At 44.0% G+C, this 15,999-nt stretch overlaps 1 protein-coding gene across 4 annotated transcripts in view; it reads right to left on the minus strand.

Moving 5' to 3' along the window:
- CFAP61 (cilia and flagella associated protein 61) overlaps positions 1-15,999 on the minus strand; it is a 256,250-nt gene that overhangs the window by 199,462 nt on the left and 40,789 nt on the right. For all 4 annotated transcript variants that reach the window (XM_083175929.1, XM_083175928.1, XM_083175927.1 and 1 more), the window contains exon 8: positions 11,549-11,702. In XM_083175929.1, coding sequence (XP_083032055.1) covers positions 11,549-11,702 — 154 coding nt within the window. The remainder of the gene's footprint in view (positions 1-11,548; positions 11,703-15,999) is intronic.

Genomic DNA, 15,999 nt, shown 5'->3' on the forward strand with positions numbered 1-15,999 from the left:
GCCCAAGTGCTAGAATGGCCATAAATGGGTGTCTCTCAACCCTTTTCCCTCTTTAGGGGAACAAGACAGGGGTGTCCTCTGTCACCTAGCTTGTTTGCGTTAGCAATAGAACCATTGGCTTGTATTCTACGTGATCATCATGGAATTGATGGTTCTGGGACAGGTGAAAATACAGAGGTGGTGGCATTATATGCTGATGACCTCATGATATTTTTAGATATTTTATTTGGGGGTCCCGCCAATAAAAAAAAATATTAACAGATGGCAGCAAGGTTACAAGGGTTTCAAAAATATATGTTCAATTATTACAAGCTTAAAATGAGGATGGGTTGGGTAGTTAAAGGGAGGAATGGGAAAGTGATATCGGGCAAATAGATATTGAAGAATGGAACACCACGGTATCACCAGTTTAAAAAGCTCCATTAGAGTACAACAAGTACAACTATATATGCTGCATAGATCATATTTTACTATGGGAAGACTGGTGAAATTCGGAGGCAAAGTATCAAATATATGCCCAAAATGTTACAATGCTTCAGGTTCCTTTTACCACCTAGCATGGGAATGTCAGGCAGTACAGGGGTTCTGGTATAAGGTTAAATCGACTTTGGTAAACATAGGGATAAATGAGTTCATTCTTACACCTAAATGTTGCCTTCTGAACATAACGGGGACAGATGGACCAATAGAGATGAAAAGGTATTTATCGCTAATATGTGTTCACTGGCTAAGGTCATAATAACCAGGAAGGGGATGGCAAAAACAGGGCCAGACTGTGAGGTTTGGTTGTCCCTTTAGTTCTTTTGAGATATATATATCTCAACAAAACTATATCACTAAAAATTGCGCTAGATATAGAAAACGGTCGCCAATAACACTAGACCCCCTACTAGAGGAATCTACACAATCCAATACACAACCCAATAGTGTTATTCAGCGCCCATAAACAATTCTTTAGTGAATTCAGTCTTTCCACACTTTGTACAATTATAAAATTATCAACCAAGAATTCTTCTTAGATATAAAATATTTATTATAAAACATATAAAAAACAAATGCTCTTGTAATAGAAGTATCCTCTTGGGATTGGGATCATACCAAGTACCTATATATATCCTATAGTATCCTCTCTGGAGGAAGGATGCCAGGTCGCATGTCTACCTACAGTTGTTTGTAATGCTGTACCTAGTCCTGAGGATGGTCTATATTGGACCGAAACGTAACGTCACGTCGATACGCTTGGTTATCAGATGCCAATAAAAACCAGTTGATGTTTTACCATTTGGTGAGTGCCCTCTTCAATTTCAATATATATATATATATATATATGTAGAGATAAGATCGCACTCCATCCAACAAAGAACATCTCCTAGGGTGTCATCCAGAACCAAAGTCCATGTATGTAGAAAAAAAAGGACGCACTCTCCAGTATTTTAAATGCAATTAAAATTAGCTGTGTATTCACAAAAAATGTACAAAAAGGATAAGTATCAGGGTACTCAACGTTTCCGTCCACTTGGGACCTTCGTCAGGAGGTAAGCAACAGGTACAGCAATCCAACAGAGGGCACAGCTCAGACCACACAGCAGGTTCCTACATATATATATATATATATATATATATATATATATATATACAGTGGGCAGCAGGTCGGCACTCCACATACAAATGAAACGGCTGTCGGGTGCAGCTGTTGTATGTATCTACTGCACATTATGGAATAAAATATGGAATAAAATCCTCTTTCTTCAAACTATTGCTGAGTGCCGGTCTGGATCCTTCACCAAGTGTGGGGGGTAAGTGCATATATATATATATATATATTGGGCTGTTTTAGATTCGGCACTCCTCTCAAATGAACAACTGGCCCCGGGTGCCCTCAGTAAAATACACACACTTCCAAAAGAAAAGCTGCTTTGTTTGTTTATGCAGCTTTGATACATGTGGTCGTGAGCACGATGTTTGAAAACATCGAAACGTTGACCTGCTGAGCATGTAACTTGTATGGACATTTCTATGCACTAAAAATACTGAAAAAAGACCCCTGGAGTGACGCAGCTTTTCTTTTGGAAGTGTGTATATATATATATATATATATATATATTCTTTTTTTATTTTATCTTTTATTCTCTCTTTTTCTATACTCTATTCATAAACACATGAAATAAAATGTAAATAAATGAAATATATAAATGCACAAATATACTAAAAGAAATGATAGAAAGAGTATTACAAATATAGTGAAAAGCACAAGATGATATAAAAGGGAGAAGATAAAACACATATATATAACTAAATAGAATAAAGTATAAACATGGTTACCACTCTCCAGGTACCTTACTGGCTGATATAAGCTTTGGGTTATAATCTCTTATATATTTGGCTACATCTGTCACTCAAAGTGTGTGAGTGTGTGTATAACAGGAGGGACACATTGCTCTGTTTCTGGACTTCTCCCTTAATTAATGATTGCCAGCACCTGTGTTGAAGCACCTTTCTAATCAATTAATAACATGTGTGAAACAGGTGATGGCAATCATACATTATGAGGGAAGTCCAGAAACAAAGCAATGTGTCCCTCCTGGAGAGGGTCATGTTGGGAGGTATGTGACTGACTCACATGACAGAGAACCAGCCCAGTGAGCCCACAGTGCCAGACATCCTCTGCCTCCCCATGTTGCCCAGCAAAGACACTGCCCCAGGTGAGCGCCCCCCTGTGACCCCCCTCCCGCAATTCGCGGCACCCCCCCCCCCCCCCGCGACCCCCCCCCTCCCGCGGTTCACGGCAAAACACCCCCCCTGCAACCCCCCTTCCGCGATTCGTGGCAACCCCCCCGCGCCCCCCCTCCCGCGGTTCGCGGCAAACCCCCCCCCCCCCCCGCAATGCACGGCACCCCCGCGACACCCCCCCTCCCGCAATTCGCTGCAAACCCCCCCCCCCCCCTCCCCATGGCTATGGTCGAAAATGAAAAAGGTTGACATAAGATTTTGAGATTTATTTTTCATTTTTTGAATGTTCTTGTATTCATTCTCATGTGTCGACATGGACACCAATGAAATGCCACACTTATGTCAACATTTACATGTGTTGACCTTTCTGTGTTGATTTTTTCTTGTGGCGATTCGCGGCACCCCCCCCTCCGGCGATTCACGGCACCCCCCCTGCGACCACCCCCTCCTGTGATTCGCCGCCAACCCCCCCTCCCACGATTCGCGGCAACCCCCGCGACCCACCCCTCCCGTGATTCACGGCAACCCCCCCCGCGCCCTCCCTCCTGCGATTCGCGGCATCCCCCTGCCCCCGCTACCCCCCCTCCTGCAATTTGCTGCAACCCCCCGCGCCCCCCCTCCCACGATTCGCGGCACCCACCCCCCAACCCCCGCGACCCCCCATCCCGCAATTCACGGCACCTAGGGTTACCACCTAGTCCCTTTAATTCCGGACACATGTTAATTACACAGGTTCTGTGGCAGTTTAAAATCAGGTGAAGTGGAGTCTTGAAGTCAGCCAGCCACAGAACCTGTGTAATTAATATGTGTCCGGAATTAAAGGGACTAGGTGGTAACCCTAACGGCACCCCCTGCGACCCCCCCTCCCACAATTCGCAACCCCCCCTTGCGCGATTCACACCCCACTCCTGCGCTTTGCGACCCCCGCCCCCTACAAAGATTCACCGACACCTGCGCCCCCCCCCCGCAATTCTGCCCCCTCCCTCGATTCACAGCACCCCCCGCACCCCTCCCACAATTCACGGCACCCCTAATCCCCTCTTTAGTCCCCCGTATGCCCACACACCCCTATCACTACCCAGCTTCCTGCTCTCCTGAACCATAACTTCCACCACTGGGGAGTTGCTGACGCTGTGTTGCCCACATACCCCTATCATGCCTCATAGCCCAGCCTCCTGCTCTCATGCACCCTAACTCCCACCCAGTAGGAGGAGACACTGACTCAGGGCCACCGTTCTGTACTCCTGTACTGCCACGCTGGACCCTCACCCACTGGCAGAAGCTGCACTGTGTCTCCCACCCTCCTCTTTAGTCCCCCTTATGCCCAGACACCCCTATCACTACCCAGCCTCCTGTTTTCCTGTGTTGTGACCTCCACCAGTGGGAGCCGCTGACTCAAAAACACCCTACTATACTATTGCACACACACACCTAAACAACATGCACACACAGCCCCCCCCCCCCCACACCCACAGATGTCACTGTACCATCCACACTATCAATGTACATCTTACTCTGTAACTGCTTTTTAATTAAACAAAACAATACACACCCCCTTCCAAATCATATGCTCTCTATTTATCACATTTCACCTATAACTCAAGTTGCAATACAGGCATCTTTCATACAATTCTAACCATATTTCTCACAATACAAACATTCACAAATTAAGGGGGCGCAGCCCCTTACGACGGTGTGAAGAGCGCCCGTAGGGCACGATGAATCACCTAGTGTAGTAATAAATATTATAGCTAAATGAAACTGATAGACAGTAAATCCATCTTTGTTATGTATGCTATGGGTGTATATCTCTGTGTATTTGTATTTATGTGTATTGGACAACAGTAGTGTTGTAAATATAGATCGCAGATGAGTTGTTAATAGGACATTTAACTGTCCATTGAAATGAATATAAAGTGCATTTCTTGTCCCAGTAGGGATCCCTTGCGATAGATAATGGGCAACATTGAATAATCAAACTCTGTATTTTATTAAGGTGGGTAGGAAAAATGGGCAATGCTGGACAGCTGGTGTATGTCTGTTTGTTTATATATGTGCAATGGGTAATTGTTATGTTACGTAAACATATATAGTGAATTGACTGTTAATTTGACATCCTTAATTACCTATCGTATTGTATGTCTTTATTTTTTTTTTATTGAAATTAATAAAAAATTAACAAAAAAAAGTTTATTACGTGTTAAAAAAAACATAACAACATGTTACATTAAAATATCTTTATGATTTCATTACTATTTGTACGTTTTCATGTATGGGTTTTACAATTAATTTACTTTTTCTCCATCATGCGTCAATTTTATTGTCAACCTGTGCAAACCAGATAAACTGTAGGAGCAATGAAATAGGTGGAAATTCCGTCAATTTCTCTGTCAGATTATCTACTATACGATGTCATGCCGGTTTTGTGGCCTTTTGGATGTAATGCCAAACAAAGGAAACAAAATGTGCTTTATCACAGGAGGTTGTCTGTGGCTAGTTTGCAGCTGTTGGCCTATTGTGCCGGGTGGGTAAATGGCTGAGGAACAAGTGATTGAGACAGGGCTGTGTTCAATAGTTTCTATAATTGGCACCCTGCAAAGTAAATACAAATTATGTGACTAACCCATTCCTTGCTGAATGTCACATTACTTATGTGATTTGTTACTGTCCAGTAATGCTAACAGTATAGTATGCTTCGGGTGCCTCTAAAATGCAATCGTGCAATAAAGTCACTAAAATATATCAGTTTATTTACAGATAAATACAAAATATACAGTAGATGGCCTCATTCAGAGGAGGACGCACTGCAAACATCTTATGTGTGTATGTGTTGTGCTAAGCATGTGTCTCTATAGTTACCATTAGTGGCTGCAGAACAAAACCATTTGGAGGCAGGGATGCAATGTTGATGGGCATTACTGGAAGGTAATGAGGGTTGGCTAACCAAATGTTGGCGTGTTTGTTCGGGGGAATACCATCACTGGCAATCCGATTCTGAGGATCCCAACAGGTGCCCCATTTTTTTGATGCCTGAGTCTAACCCTAAACCTAAATTCCCCCTAGTGCCTAAATCTATCCTAAATTTCCCATTGGTGGAACTGTTCTGTGTTGCAAAATGAAGGACTTTTGTTGGGAAAAACACCCCACTAACTAATGACCTATCAAAGCAAAGTATTCCCATGGCAGGTGGTCTGGGGTTCCTGCTCTCTACTGTAGCACTGGACACAGCTTGGCAAGCCATGGCTCACTGTAATGTCATGTGTCTATGGGCCTGATTAGTAAGGCTGCAATTTTTGCAGATGGACAAACCATGCTGCACTGCAGGTGGGGCAGATGTAACAGATGCAGAGAGAGATAGATGGGGGGGGGGGGGTTATTTCTGTGCAGGGCAAATACTGGCTGCTTTATTCTTACACTACAATTTAGATTTCAGTTTGAACACACCTCACCTGAACTAACTCTATCTGTACCGGTGTTGCCGGTGGGCAAGTGTAACATACGCAAATAGATCTAGGTGGGATATATTTTTCTGTGCAGGGTAAATATTGGCTCATTTTATATGTAGCCCCCCAAGATTTCAGCGTAAATAATGGCTGCTTTATTCCTTCACTGCAATTTAGATTTCAGTTTGAACCCACCCCACCCAAATCTAAATCTCTTTGCACGTTACATCTGCCCCACCTGCGGTGCAGCATGGTTTGCCTAGTTGCTTGCTTATTGGCTTTACTTAAAAACATGAATCAGGCCTTCTGTACTGATAGCAAAACCTTAATAGTTGGCATGTTGGTCCTTTGTTCTTCTTCCCATAGGGTTGTAATTCAGATCTGATGGCTGCTGAGCGAATGAGCCCCACTATAGTGAAATCTCGCCTTGTGAATGAATGTGCTCACTGTGCAAAAGCATGTGTGCCCCTTTTGTAGACTTTGTAGCTGAGCGGAAATGTCCAAAGTCCTTTTACAGGCTCACCATCGAATGATTCTTCCACTGGGCACCAGTCATCGCAAGCTAGGAGTATCCAGAGTCTTAAGGGATGTACACACTGAGCAAATTTGTGCTAATTTCTAACCAATCTGACTAAATTGCTTAGAAAGTAAGCACAGATCTCTCCGTGTGTATGCTCCGAGAGATTAAATATCTCTTGCTAACTAAGTCAGTGCATGCAGTCACAATCTAGTCAGATTGCTTAGCAAATGACTGCAAATCTCTCTGTGTGTACAGAATGAGAGATACTGATCACAATCTCTCATTCTGAACAATTACCCTGACTTTTTTTGCTTAAGCAAAACTGCTTAGCAAAATCGCTTAGCAAAATCAATTAGCACAAATCTCTGCATGTGTATGTGCTCCCCATAAATAGCTTAGCAAAATTGCTTCGCACAGATCTCTACGTGTGTATGCCCCTTTACTCGTCGGCTGCAATGAATACAGGCTGACCACACACACCCTCCCCTAAAAGGCTTTGGCTCTCTGAATTTTCCTAGTCTAGCATGTCTAGCATTTTTTGTAGCACGTCTGCGTGTTTCATAGCACTCCCACTAAACGTCCGGTTACCACCTCCAGATGCTACTTTCTGTCAATCACCTTGTGAACGACTAGCGAAGGAAAAAAGGAGCAAGATTTCTTCACTAGCAGGCATCTCGCATGTGTACCACGGGCCATACATATGCGCAGTGGCCCTTATTCTAGTTCACTCTTTCTGACAAAATCCTTCTTAGATGAACAAAACCATGTGCACTGCGGGGGGGCAGATGTAACATGTGCAGAGAGAATTAGATTTGGGTGAGTTATTTTGTTTCTGTGCAGGGAAAATACTGACTGCTTTATTTTTATACTGCAATATATATCTCACTTTGGGATGCAGTTTAAATCCCTGCGGTCGGGATCCCAGCGTTCAAAATCCCGACGCCGGAATCCCGAACGCCGAAATCCCGACACTATAAATTAGTGTGCCGAGCGTAGCGAGGCACCGGGACCGCTGCGTGGCGAGTGCAGCGAGCCCGCAAGGGGGGGCGATCCATGTCCCCCCCTTGTCGGGATTTCGGCATTCGGGATTCCGGCATCGGGATTTTGAACGCCGGGATCCCGACCGCCGGCTTTTCATGCCGAATCCCTCACTTTGAAGTAAAACCCCACCCAAATTTAATTCCCTCTGCACAAGTAACATCTGCCCCACCTGCAATGCACATGGTTTTGTCCATCTAAGAAGGATTTTGTCAGAAAGAGTGAACTAGAATAACCTCCAGTGTAACGGTAATCAGCCGCTGTGTGAATTCGCACAGCAGCGATCAGGTGTGAGTCGGGCCCAAAGTTTTCAAAGATGGGGAGAGACTTTTGAGCTGTAGGAAACTAATACATTCATATAAAGTACCTGTCATACATGAAAGAGATTACTGTATCTAGATATTATATTATAACAATAATAATAATAATAATAATAATAATAATAATAATAATAATAATAATAATAAAATAGTGCGGAGCAAGAAGCCTTTCGGCTGCATGCAGCATTTATAAGATAATGATGAAAAAAAGGCTGTTATTATCCTGGATAGATTCTGTTATATATTTGTTTTTCTATGCATATTTTTATTCCTGTTTGAAACCTATCTGATCTATCCTTACATTGCATAGGCTCTACACCCTGGCCCAGCTGCACAGCGCTAGTGCTTGAGACCCTCTGCCAGGTCTAATCACCCGTTTCCATCAGACACCAGCTGCACAACAACAGTGCTAGGCAAACTCTGCCAACCAAGTCTTTCAGCTTTCCTCCTATATTACAGCCAATAACCTTCCAAACTGACGCCTGGCTATCAGGGCCAAAACGAGAGGTTCCCATATGGAACGGCTCATTTATTGCTTTTCAACACTGGTGTTAAGGTTGCTCCAACATTACTACTGGAATACTACTACCGTTTTCCTCACTGGGACTCAGCACACCTTTATCGCAATACAGCCACTATGGGCCTTAACCGTTATTGTACACAATATGGTCGATGTTTACAGTGTGCATGTGCAGCAAGTGAACTGCAATGGGAGTCACAATGGGAGAATAGATGCAAAGTGAGTGAAAGGGAGACAGTGTTTGGTGGTAGTAAGGGGAGTGGTTGGCCAAAGGCAGGAGTGTCATGATCGTTCAGACGCCATTTCCGGGCCATGCATAAATTACCAGTTGCTACTGAAGAGACTTCTGCATCCAAAGATTGCAGGCTACACATGCACAGATGAATCAGCAATTGTACGCTGCCGGACGGAAATGATGTTACAGCAGCGGGCGTCCCTATGCTCAGATTAGTTTCTGCCCATATTAGCATATACAGGTTGAGTCTCCCTTATCCGAATATCCCAAAAAACAAAATATTCAGAAAACTGCGGTTTTTCAGAATATTTTGTTTCCCCCGCACCTTTTTTCATCCTTACTGTACCTCGTCCCCCGGTGTCCACGGTGGCCATCGGAATCCTCTTCAGTGGCATCCCCGGTCCTAAGAATGCATTATGCGGGCGCGCCAGTGACATCACTCGTACACCCGTGTAATGCATCCTTAAAACCAGTGATGTCGCTAAAGAGGATTACGATGGCCACCGTGGACATTGGGCGACCATTGGGCCACTGCCATGGTAAGCATATTTTTTAAAAAAATATTCAGAAATCTGCAAAAATCCCTTATGTAAAATGCTTGTGGTCCCGAGCATTTCGGGTAAGGGATACTCAACCTGTAATTGCAAATGCGCATGGCAAAAGACAGCAACAGCAATTACTAGAAGTACAGCAGGCCCTATAGGCTTTACTGACAAATAAATGATTCCAGAAATGCTTAGATCTCTAGACTTTTACCTTTCATGAATGTTCTTCTTTCATAATTAACACCAACCAATAATGAAGAATAGACCACAATGTAAATAAAAATTGTGATGGATGTTTAACTAATTTATGGTTCTCAATGCATCAAAGTATATTACTAGATGAGATCCTGGACGCAGAATAGTAATGCATTAGGGGCCTGATTCAGAGTTGATGGCAAAAGCAAATTCTCTCTCTAATGGACAGACACATGTGCACTGCGGGTGGGGCAGATGTAACATGTGCAGAGAGAGTTAGATTTGGGTGGGGTGTGTTCAGACTGAAATCTAAATAGCAGTGTAAAAATAAAGCAGCCAGTTTTAACCCTGCACAGAAACAGAATAACTCACTTAAATGTAACTCACTCTGCACATGTTACATCTGCCCCACCTGCAGTGCACAAGATTTTGTCCATTTGAGAAGAAATTTGCCTTTGCGAGTGAACCAGAATAAGGGCCATGGTTTTACCCATTAGAGAAAGACTTTGCTTTTGCCATCAACTCTAGGTTAGACTGCAGAACTAAAGCCGATTTACAATCATCTCTAGCAAATACGGTTCACTTTTTTTTCACAATAACTTGTTAAGCTGTGATTTAATTAACCCCTTCCCGACATATGACGTACATTTACGTCATATGTCGGTTGCGGGGGAATCAAGCCAGCTCACGGAGTGAGCTGGCTTGAAAGAGAGCAGGTAATGGCTGTATATTACAGCCAGGTACCTGCTCTCACGGCCACGAGCGGCGAGTTCGCTGATCGTGGCCGTTTAACCCTTTAAGCACCGCGGGCAAAGCGCCCGCAGTGCTTAAATAGCTGATCGGAGGGGGGGCGCCCCCCTCCGGCGCCGATCGGGGCCCCCCGCGGCGAGATCGGAGGGTGCCGATCGGTTGCCATGGTAGCCAGGGGTCTAATGTAGACCCCTGTGCTGGCCGTGTCAGTATTCCTATTACATCCTGCCTGAGGCAGGATGTAATAGAAAGTGCTGAAAATCACTATGTTCAGCCATAGAGCTCTATGGCTGAACCTAGTACAGGCGATCGCGCCCCCTAGTGGTCAAGTACACTAGGGGGCCTTGTAGTAAAATTAAAAAAAAAAAAAAAATAAGTTTAAAAATAAAAAAAAAATAAAAAAATATTAAAAGTTCAAATCACCCACCTTTCCCCATTTCACAAATAAAAATAAATAAAAAATAAAAAAATAAACATATTTGGTATCGCCGCGTTCCTAAAAGTCCAATCTATTAAAATATAACATTAGTTATCCCGCACGGTTAAAGGCGTAAACGGAAAATAATTCCCAACGCCAAAACTACGTTTTTTGGTCGCATCGCCTACCCAAAAAAAAATAACTAAAAGAGATCAGAAAGTCGCCCATATCCCATAATGGTATTAATGAAAAAGTACACTTCAGCCCGCAAAAAATGAGCCCTCACCCAGGTCCGTAGGTGGAAAAATAAAAAAGTTATAAGCCGCAGAACATGGCGACGCGACGCAAATTAGAAAAACCGTAAAAGTTGCTATTTTTTTTTTTAGTGGTAAAACATAACGAAAACTATATAAGTTTGGTATCACCAGAATCGTAACGACCCATAGAATAAAGATAACCCATCATTTTAAACGAACTATGAACTCCCAAAAAACCGTAACCAGCGCAAAATTGTGGAATGGCGTTTTTTTTTTTTTTTACCCCACATTGAATTATTTCCTGATTCCCCAGAATATTATACGGTATAGTAAATGGTACCATTAAAAAGTACAACTTGTCCCGCAAAAAAAAAGCCCTCATGTGTCTATATAGCCGGAAAATTAAAAAAGTTACGCTTATTTGAACGCAAGGAGGAAAAAAAAAAAAATTAACAAAAAAGGCCTGGTCGGGAAGGGGTTAAAGACACCGCTTAAGAGACACTGAAATAATGCAGATGATTAGAAATAAAGATTTTTAATGTTATGCATGAGGTATAATAAGCATTTGTGGCAATACCTTTCTCAGAGGCTGGTTCCTGGTTTGCCTGAAGAACATCTTCCGGATGTTGTTTACACAGGCCATGGAAAGGGCCCAGGTCAAATGAATCTTGCAGCAGTTGGGCATTGACCTCAGAGCATACACTCATAAAACCCACAGCAGTGCCGTGGTCCTACGGGGAGAGGCAGAGATGCAACATGCATCATTCCATATAGACATGTCATTGCTTTTAAGATATAGGGTTAACATACAACTTCTATTAACTTTACAGCTCCAGGAAATAAATTATCTAGGGCAAAGATCAGACATCTCTCTGTTTTATAGTCATTTAGTAAGTTTAAAGGAGCAATCCCATGAAAAGGTAATGCGTTTTTAACAGAAATCAATACAGGAGGCTATAAGCGTTGTAATTACCATTTGTTTTATCCTCAGGCTGTTTCTTCAGACTGCTATTAATAACTGTAATTACTGTATGCTAATTTTTGCACTGTTATGTGGCTACCATGGCAACCACAGTAACGTTGTTGTGACTAGCAGAGATTATTGGAATTCCCTTTCACTGTAACATTTTTCCCATCATAGAAACAGAGGGCGGAATTTAATGCCGCCTGGGTTCAGCGGCAGTGCGAGATATCTGCCGAACTCAGACTTGGAGAACCACAAGTCCCCGCTGGGACCGATTAATAACAGGGAAGTTTGAGGTGAGAGGGTTATGATAACACATAGTGAATGGGTGTGATACGTACGTGGCCGCCAATCGATACCGATATCGATGGATGCTGGATGGGGGGAGCATTGTGCTGCACAAGCTATTTCTAGCTGCCATTTCCCACCCACACAGGGCCCTGTATCAGTATCGCAAGCCCCCTTAACACTGTGCGATTTTGGCTAATTTCACTTTCAATTTTGAATATATTTTGTCAAAATTGTAAGGAATAAATAGTTTTTAGTTTGAGGACACCCCACCAAATCTAAATCTCTTTGCTCATGTTACATCTGGCCCACCTGCAGCGCAGCATGGTTTTGCCCATTTCGTACTTTTTTCTTTTCTAACAAAATTAGCCCTATATCTCCAAACATTAACAAAAATGTGGTTATTGTCAATCCATACTACAATCCACCTAGTAAGGCCACCAACCCCTGGTTGAAAAAAGACTGTCCTGCAGATATAGGGATGCAGGATGAGACAAATCTGCCAGGCCACTTCTCCCAGGTAATGTTTTCTTACATGGATTAAACACTAATGTTTACACAACTACACTAAGGCCCTGATACTGGTTGGCTCGCAAAGCAGTGATAGTTTCCTGCTTTGTGAGCCATGTAACAGCCGCCCGTACAAATGCCCATCCCCCGCTATTTGGCAAATCTCCCCACAGCACTGCAAATGGATGTTATGCATAAACATCCATTTGCAGGCTTGCGTGCGGGCCAGAAATTATTCGATGGTCGCCGACAACGGAATGATTTCTGTAGTGCTCGCAAATCTAAGTCCGTCTCTGCTGACTTAGATTAGTGGCGCCCTGCTCCAAGAACAGGGTGGGCAGCTGACATCTGCCCCGGAAGGCAGGTAGCGGTACTCTTTACCTAGAACGGCGCCCACGATGTCCATCGCGGTCATCGGGGGTAAAAAATCGCGGGCATCGCATGCACTAAAAAAACGGGTGCGACGCGATGCCCGCGATTTTACCATAGGGATCAATGTTAAAAGTGTGATTGGACGCGATTTTAGTGTTAAATGCCTCAATGCCCGCGATTTTTCCATAGGAAACAATGTTAAATGGGCCACAGAGCCCTAATAGTCCCCCTGAAGTCTTAAATGGCCCCCACAATTTTTAACGCCACCCCACGATCAACGTGAACCCGAAGCGTGGCGAGCGCAGCGAGCCCGTGAGGGGCGGCGGTACGCGTCCTCCGACCTTTTCATACCCCCACTATCCACGTCGGCGTGGAGTTGAGAATAGAATAGTGTGGCGAGCGCAGCGAGCCACCGAGCCCGAAGTGTGGCGAGCGCAGCGAGCCCCGCGAGGGGACGCGGATAACTGTGAAGCCCGCGAAGGGACGCGTTTACCTGTGAAGGTATCCGTGTCCCCTCGCGGGGCTCGCTGCGCTCGCCACGCTTCGGTCTCGGTGGCTCGCTGCGCTCGCCACACTATTCTATTCTCAACTCCACGCCGACGTGGATAGTGGGGGTATGAAAAGGTCGGAGGACGCGTACCGCCGCCCCTCGCGGGCTCGCTTCGCTCGCCACGCTTCGGGTTGACGTTGATCGTGGGGTGGCGTTAAAAATTGTGGGGGCCATTTCTGACTTTAGGGTGACTATTTGGGCTCTGTGGCCCATTTAACATTGTTTCCTATGGAAAAATCGCGGCCATTGAGCCATTGAACACTAAAATCGCGTCCAATCACACTTTTAACATTGATCCCTATGGGAAATCGCGGCCATCGCGGGCATCGCATTGCACCCGTTTTTTCGTGCATGCGATGGTCGCCGTTCTAGGTAAAGAGTACCCAGGTAGCCACCCACATTTGTAAGTGGACCCCCAGCGTTTTCCTGGGCACACCCAGTGTTTGAGGGTACCCGGAATTTTGGGGTATGGCCTAGCGACAAGGGGGGTTGCCTATAGCACCAGGGTCAAGGGCCGGTCCTGGTTCTCAAATTCTGCAGGACAAAATGAGTAGAACTAGTAACCTAGGGGCTCCGCTACGATGCAGACTGTACAAACCCATGGGTAAAAAAACAGATGAAATCGGGTAAAATCGTTATATGGTGTATGGCCATCTTAAGAGCTTGCCGATGGCTGCATGGCAATTGCGATTGTGCTTGAAATGTGTTATCACTGGTATTTAAAACATCTCCAAAAGGTAAAGGCCCATACACACACTGGATGAGTTTGAGCTGAATGCAGCTCAGTTTACTCATTTGAGCCGCTTTCAGCTCGAAAGCCGCCCAGTGTGCACGTGGCAGCGATGATCGGTGAACGATGATGTGTGCTCCCGCCTCATCGCTGGCCCCGCCGCTCATCTGCTGGTATTACCAGCAAATGAGCGAAGGAGTGGACGGCTTTCCAAAGCATCCAGCTATGGAAGGTCATTCCACCCCTAGGAAAATTGCCACAAAGGCCAAAAAACGCACAATGTGTATGCACTGAGTGTTTTTCAGCTCAACGATTTTCCCCATCATCTGGGCACACACGCAACAAATCTTTACAATGGGCAAAACCGCCCAGTGTGTATGCATCCTTAAAACTACCTATCTATCATTGTTGAGTAATTACAATTACAGTAACTGAATTATTGACATAAAATGTGAACCAATTAAACAATATTTGGGTATATAGAACTACTATTTTGATACAGATAGAACGATTTACCATCAAACAAGCCAGAGCGACCAGCTGTTGTATAAAACTAGCAGGAGAAAGATCCAACACAAACAGGCTGACGTTCTCCCTCTCTCTCTCTCCTGCAGACGGAACGCTTGTTTGCGTCCCAGCCGAGAGGTTGCACAATAGCTGAGGCGTTGCAGTTATCTGGCTGCTCTGTATTTTTGGGGCAAATGCTTAGCGGAGGCTGATTAACCAATCCATCTACCATATGTGAAGAGAGGGTTTGCCAGCTTTATGCTCGGCAGGGGAAACTGGCATGGGCTTTGGCTCGCACAGACTTGTCTATCCAATCTACAACCGTTCTGGTGAAGATCTACTGTTATGGCCTGAATTGTTGTTTTCTGCCTATTCCTGATCTGGAAGCCGGTGACATGAATATATTATTTGTTGTGTTGCTGTTTGCAGTAAGCTATTACCCTAATGGCTCATTGTCAGTTATAATTAGCTCCAAAACAACATACAATACACATATGGGCAGAAATCACAAGTAGGAAATGGAATACAGCTCGAGCACACAAACAAATAACTAGAAGCGGTGTATCATAAACTACTTTATTCGTTTGGATTTATTTTGGATTTCTTTTATTGGAGTCTAGGGGGAAATTCACTAAGATGGTAGTTCTATTGAAGCTGGGATGTTGTTATTTATTTAGCAGCTTCTAGAACAGTGATGGCTAAACCTTGACACTCCAGCTGTTGTTGAACTACACATCCCAGCATGTCCTGCATCAGTTTTACTATTTGGCCATGCTAAAACTGATGCAGGGCATGCTGGGATGTGTAGTTCAACAACAGCTAGAGTGTCAAGGTTAGCCATCACTGTTCTAGAAGATACTAGATCAAATCTTATTGGTTTTTTTTATAGACGACACCTTATTTTAGTAAATTGACCCATAAAACTATAGAGCTGTTATGATTAAAACAATGAATATAATTATCTAGCATACTTCCCATCTGCTTAACATGTCAAAATTTAAGTTCATTTTTTTATACTCTTGGGGCCAAATGTAAAAGGGTATGAAAATCAGAAAGTGAGAGGTTTTGGAAGAGTTTTCCCATTTTTTGAAAGTGGCAATTATTTAC

The sequence above is a fragment of the Crinia signifera genome, chromosome 3 (genome assembly GCF_055691185.1).
Source record: "Crinia signifera chromosome 3, ASM5569118v1, whole genome shotgun sequence".
Classification (NCBI taxonomy): Eukaryota; Metazoa; Chordata; class Amphibia; order Anura; family Myobatrachidae; genus Crinia; species Crinia signifera.